The sequence below is a fragment of the Spermophilus citellus genome (assembly GCF_964194105.1).
Source record: "Spermophilus citellus genome assembly, chromosome: 2".
Lineage (NCBI taxonomy): Eukaryota > Metazoa > Chordata > Mammalia > Rodentia > Sciuridae > Spermophilus > Spermophilus citellus.
The window spans coordinates 247,244,882-247,251,586 of NC_138183.1; the positions used below are offsets into that span (position 1 = coordinate 247,244,882).

Genomic DNA, 6,705 nt, shown 5'->3' on the forward strand with positions numbered 1-6,705 from the left:
GAAAGAAAGAAAGAAAGAAAGAAAGAAGAAAAGAAAGGCAGGCACCAATAGAGTCTCTGCTCAGCCTCCCACCGAGGAGGCTGGGGCTATAATCGTGTGTGCTCTGAAAAGCCACCTCGTGGAAGGTAGCCCTTTAGCTGCAGGTGTTTGTTTCCTCTGGCACCGCAATATGCAATTTCCCATTTTTAGAACAATGCTCCAAAGAACAGCCACAAAAACAACCTTCAGAGGGGGCGGTTTTCTTCCTGGCCATGGCTACAGCCCTGTAAAACAACAACAAAGAGATTTTTATTCAAAACATTATTTGCATGTCTCCATACAACCAGGACGCTTTGCACAGGCCGGAGGAAGGGACCCTTGCCCTTTGGTAGAGCATCGAAATAAACTCTTGCATTTGGAGAAGGATCTGGAAGCTCCTGCTCTTGGTTCTGTTGGGGTCTGCATGTGCCTCCCCCTGCCTGGTTTTCCCCGCAGCTGGTGAGGGCAGAAAGGAAGCTTGTGGAAAGCCAGCAACTGTCCTTTGGGTGCCCCTGTCCAAGTCCGAGGCCAGAAGAGGACAGTGTGTTCTCAAGAACATCGAAATAGCAAATGAAGGTGAGGAACCAGGAAGAGATCCACCCTCCTGAACCTCAGCCATGAAGAAATCTTCTTTAGAAAAAAAAAAAAAAAAGAAATCTTCTTTAGGAGCCAGAGATAGTAGAGCAACTTACCTAGCACTTGCAAGGCCTGGATTCCACCCCCAGCATCGCAGGAAAAAAAATTAAATAGATAAGGAACAAGTAATCCCTTCTGTTATCAACTCCAAACTGACTTTCTCTCTTCCCTTTCCTCTTTATGCTTCCTAAACCCTACAAAACTTCAGGAGCCCCTCATCTCTCATCACACCCTCCCCTTCCCCCTGAGCCCACCTGCTCCAGCCTGAGTCAGGCCCAGGTCACCACCCCTGGGACCCACAGGTGAGTCCCTCACCTCCCATGAGCGCCTTTGGGGAGACCTCATCTGGAGCCAGTCTTCCTTTCCAACTTTATCTTCCACTAATTCCTACATGCATCTTAGGCACCCATCAAAATAGCCTGCTAACTATTCCCAACCCATCTCTGCTCTCTAGGATTCTCTCCCCTCGGGCCCTCCACTTGGAAGGACCCTTCTGATTCTCTACCCATTTTGTGTGACCTTCTAATTCAAAATGACCCACCCAAACACTGAGATTCTGCCCCATTCTGTCAGCATATGCACCCTCTGTGGAGAAATTATTCACACAGTTTTTATTCCAATTAAATTTCAAATTAATTAATATAATAAAAAATGTGTGTTGATTGTCAAGAGGGCGCTGTGGTTTGGATATGGTGAGTGGGATGCCAAGAGGTCTTCTCCAGAGCAGAGTTGCTGGTGCCATGTCCTTGAACCTCCAGAGCTAACAGTGAGCTAATTAAGCCTCAAGTATTTTGTTATAGTAACTCAAACACACTAACACATAGAGGGGAGGTGTTAAGCCTCTGTAAGAGCCTTGGAAGGAGCGGGCCACCAATTGAAGCAAAAACTGTGATACCTCTACCCTTCTCTCTACTGAGCACTTGCTATAAACCTGTTGCTGAACTGAGCACTTCCTAAGTGTGGCCTCTTTTAATCCCCACAATGAGACTGCAAGATAAATACCACTGTCTCCTTTATGCAGACCAGACACAAAGGCTTTGCGAAGTTAAATAACTGCTCAGGAGCCTCACAGTTTAAAAGGAGAAGAACTGGAACTTAAACGTGGCTCACAATATTGATCGCTATAGCCCACCCCCTTTCTTTCTCAAGAGAATTTTTAACAGAATGGTTGGGATGAACAGCGTGGGTAGGAAGCTGTGGATCTTTTTCCACTGGAACAAATTCATGGAAAGGGTGCATTAAGATGTTGGGTTCCCCAGTCTTTTTTTTTTTAAGAATTAGGGGGATTTTAGGCTTCCGGAATACCAGGACCCTAATGAAGTTCTCTTTAAAGAATGGACTCTCCAACACCTGATGTTTAAGGAAGTTGTAGGCAAAGCAGAAAACCAAGAATCACCCTCAAGTTCCCAAGCCAAGTGGCAACAGTGCAGAATGTGGCATTCGAGTCCTGGCTCCTATACTCACCAGCGATGAGATTCACACAAGTTATTTAACATAGCTAAGCCTCAGTTTCTTTATCTGTAAAATGAGAAAACATCTGATTGACAGATGCTTTGGATGGGATTAAGGGAAATAAAGCAAGTTGATATCTATGGAGTGTTCAGTAAATAATTGTTGTTATTGCTTCCCTTGGACGTAATCATCTGCATTTCTTTTCACTTTTTCTTAAGTAGACGTATCATATACATTCGGTAAATCACAAAAAGGGACCCCATCTTAATGGACAGCTTGACCATCATGTACATACATGCATTCATATAACCAACACCGGCTCTGTAAAAAGGGGACAGTGGAACTTACAGCACCCAAAAATGTTCCCTCATGCACCTGCCCAGTCCATATCCCAACCAGACATAACCAGAGTCTAACTCATCACAGGTTAGATTTGCCTCTTCTTGACCTTTGCATTTGTGGAATCAGAGAATGCATAATCTTTCCATCATTGTGAGTATTCTGATATAAGAACATGCCACCATTTTTTTTTTCTGGCCTTACATTGATGGGAATTTGAGGTGTTGCAAGTGTGTAGAAACACATTGAATATTCTTATATTTATCTTTTATGCACATCGCGGGCAAATTCTGTGGATTAAACACAAGCATCCCTACTATTGCGCTACACCCCCAGCCCTTTTTAATTTTTTTTTTTAAATTTTGTTTTGAGACAGGGTCTCACTAATTCCACCACGCTGGTCTCAAACTTCCATCCCTCCTACCTCAGCCTCCCAAGTAGCTAGTTGGATATATCTTTTTCTTGGCATGGGGAATATTTACCCGGGAGTAGAATTACTGGGTTGTAGAGTAGATTATCTGTAGCTTAAACAGAACCTGCCAAAGTGTTTTCCTAAGTGATTGTACCACTTCCCTACACCCACAGTGAGACACGGCTGTTTCGATTGTTCCACAGCCTCAGCCACGTCTGGTCCTGCAGTCCTCTCACTCCGGCCTCTCTAGCAGGTGGGTAGTAGTGTCCCACTATGGTCTTGATTGGCATTTTCCTGATGAGTGGTCATGCTGAGCACCTTTGCATAGGTATTTGGCTACCTGCATATCCTCTTTAGTGAATGTCTTTGCAGGTCTTTTGCCCATTTTTAATCAGTTTTCTTTTTCTGATTGATTTGTAGTTCTTCATCTATTCTGGAAACAAATACTTTGGCAAATATACACATTGCAGGTATATGGATCATCTCTGAGTTCGAGCTTGCCTTTTCATTTTTTATTAGTAGTAATAGTATTTTTATTTTTTTTTAATAGAGAGAGTGAGAGAGGAGAGAGAGAGAGAGAGAGAGAGAGAGAGAGAGAGAGAGAGAGAGAGAGAGAGAGAATTTTTAATATTTATTTTATTTTTTAATTCTCGGCGGACACAACATCTTTGTTGGTATGTGGTGCTGAGGATCGAACCCGGGCCACACGCATGCCAGGCGAGCGCGCTACCGCTTGAGCCACATCCCCAGCCCATATTAGTAGTAATAGTATTTTTAAAAGCATTTTCCAGTGCTGGGGTTGAACCCAGAACCTCATGCATATGAGCTGTATCCTGTATCCCCTTTTCATTTTTCAAATGGCTCCTTTTGATGGAGAGAGACTTTTAATTCTTTTTTTAAATATTTATTTTTTTAGTTGTAGTTAGACACAATACATTTATTTTTATGTGGTGCTGAGGGTCGAACCCAGGGCCTCGCACGTGCTAGGCAAGCGCTCTCCTGCTAAGTCACAACCCCAGCCCCAGACTTTTAATTTTTTTATTATTATTATTTATTTATTTTTTATTGGTTGTTCAAAACATTACAAAGCTCTTGACATATCATATTTCATACATTTGATTCAAGTGGGTTATGAACTCCCATTTTTACCCCGTATACAGATTGCAGAATCACATCGGTTACACATCACATTATTCTGCTACCTTTCCTATCCTCTACTATCACCCCTCCCCTCCCCTCCCATCTTCTCTCTCTATCCTATCTACTGTAATTCATTTCTCTCCCTTGTTTTTTTCCCTTTCCCCTCACATCCTCTTATATGTAATTTTGTATAACAATGAGGGTCTCCTTCCATTTCCATGCAATTTCCCTTCTCTCTCCCATTCCCTCCCACCTCTCATCCCTGTTTAATGTTAATCTTTTTCCCATGCTCTTCCTCCCTGCTCTGTTCTTAATTGCTCTCCTTATATCAAAGAAGACATTTGGCATTTGTTTTTTAGGGATTGGCTAGCTTCACTTAGCATAATCTGCTCTAATGCCATCCATTTCCCTGCAAATGCCATGATTTTGTCATTTTTTTAGTGCTGAGTAATACTCCATTGTGTATAAATGCCACATTTTTAATCCATTCGTCTATTGAAGGGCATCTAGGTTGGTTCCACAGTCTAGCTATTGTGAATTGTGCTGCTATGAACATCGATGTAGCAGTATCCCTTTTTTAAGTTCTTCAGGGAATAGTCTGAGAAGGGCAATAGCTGGGTCAAATGGTGGTTCCATTCCCAGCTTTCCAAGAAATCTCCATACTGCTTTCCAAATTGGCCGCACCAATTTGCAGTCCCACCAACAATGTACAAGTGTACCCTTTTCCCCACATCCTCGCCAGCACTTGTTGTTTGACTTCATAGTGGCTGCCAATCTTACTGGAGTGAGATGGTATCTTAAGGTGGTTTTGATTTGCATTTCTCTGACTGCTAGAGATGGTGAGCATTTTTTCATGTACTTGATGACTGATTGTATGTCCTCCTCTGAGAAGTGTCTGTTCAGGTCCTTGGCCCATTTGTTGATTGGGTTATTATCTTATTGTTTAATTTTTTGAGTTCTTTGTATACTCTGGATATTAGGGCTCTATCTGAAGTGTGAGGGGTAAAAATTTGTTCCCAGGATGTAGGCTCCTTATTTGCCTCTCTTATTGTTTCTCTTGCTGAGACCAGACTTTTAATTTTGATAAAATCCAATTCATTGACTTTTCTACTATGGTCAGTGCTTTTTGTGTTCTGTTTTAGAAAAATTTTTTCCCATCCTTAAAGCTGTGAAGACATTCTCTCTCTGTTTCTGTCTTTGAATCTTGCTTTACGTGACATCTTCCTCTAGAGCTGGACATAACCGGCTTGTTGTTATTTCATTAAGGAGCAAAGGTCTTGTAGGAAAACAAGTCATGACGGAGCTCCCATGTTAGAGCTCAGTTGGTGACAATCGCCAGAGACTTTGGACGTCCAGTGTTACCCTAAGGCAGTCATGTGACACCAACCTGCACCACTGCTGATCTGGCTGCATTGCTAAAATTCCATAAGTTCTGTTATGGTTTGGATCTGGAATCTGCCCCCAGAGCACCAGTGTTCAAAACTGGGCCCTCAATGCAGCGATGTTTGGAGGGGAGGCTTTGAGGAAGTGACTGGATCATGGGGACTGCAACCTCATCAGTGGGTTAATCCATTGACAGATTGATCATTTGAATGGCTACTGAGAGGAGGCAGGGCTTGGCTGGAAGCAGTAGCCCAGTAGAGGTGTATTCTTGGGGACTTCATCTGCCTCACTCCCTCTCTGCTTCCCAATGGCGGTGAGCCTTCCTCGGCCAAGCCCTTCCGCCATGAGGTTTCTGTCTTGGAGCCAACCAACCTTGGACAACCTCTGACACCAGGAGCCAAAATAATAAACCTTTCCTCCTCCACGTTGTTTATGACAGGTATTTTGGTCACAGGGGTCAAAAAGTTGACTAATACAGGTCCCTAACGGGGGTGGCATCTTCTAAAGCAAACCATGAAGGACAAGGGAGAGTGGCATCAATTCCCCTGTGTTAGTCAGATCTCTGATATTATAATGAAATAACCAAGATAACTGACTCATAAAAAGAAGAAGGTTTCCTTTGGCCCATGGTTTCAGAGGTTCCTGTCCAAGATCCAGCAGAGCCTCTGGTTTCTGTGGGGGTGCCAGATGCTGACGGCAGGGAGCTCCTGGTACAGCAAACGGCTCTCTTTAGAGCCAGAAGGTGAGAAAGAAGGAGGGGCCAGTGTCTTGTTTGAGGGCTTTGTGACTTTTCACAAGCTTCCACCACCTCCCTGAGGACCAAATCTTTAACCCATGAACCCTTTGGGGGGCAGTCAGCATCCAAGTACAGCACCCCTCAACCCTGGTTTGTACTGAGGCCAGCCCCTGAAACACCACTCACCCAGCTCTAACCATTTGACAGCACATCCTCCCCATTTGGTGACTTCTCTGTTCTCTCCTACATAAAGCTTCTGCCATGCATTTTGGTTTCTCCCTAGATTTCTCCTTTTATTTATTCAACCATTTGTTACTTGTAGGGCATTTATGCATTTGCTTTCTGCCTCTCCTCCCCTCAAACCATCTCAGTCCTATTGACATTTTGGACTGGACCATTCTTTGCTGGGGGGCGGGGGGGTTGTCCTGGGTGCTATAGGATACACATCTCTGCCTGCTTCTCTCTCCTGCTTTGTACTCCTCTTCTCACCGTCAGTCAGGAGGCCCTGAAGGAAAAGTGAGGGGTGGCAGGGCTGGGAGGCAGAATCATTGCCTTCTCAAGCCTAACGTGTCCTTAGGTACCATCGGAC

The 6,705-nt window shown here is 43.9% G+C and overlaps 1 protein-coding gene across 1 annotated transcript in view; it reads right to left on the reverse strand.

Annotated features, from left to right (window-relative positions):
• AHNAK (AHNAK nucleoprotein) overlaps window positions 1-6,705 on the reverse strand; it is a 97,527-nt gene continuing 90,822 nt past the window's right edge. Inside the window, exon 6 of the mRNA XM_081281292.1 lies at window positions 1-263. Coding sequence (XP_081137418.1) covers window positions 256-263 — 8 coding nt within the window. The 3' untranslated portion in view covers window positions 1-255. The remainder of the gene's footprint in view (window positions 264-6,705) is intronic.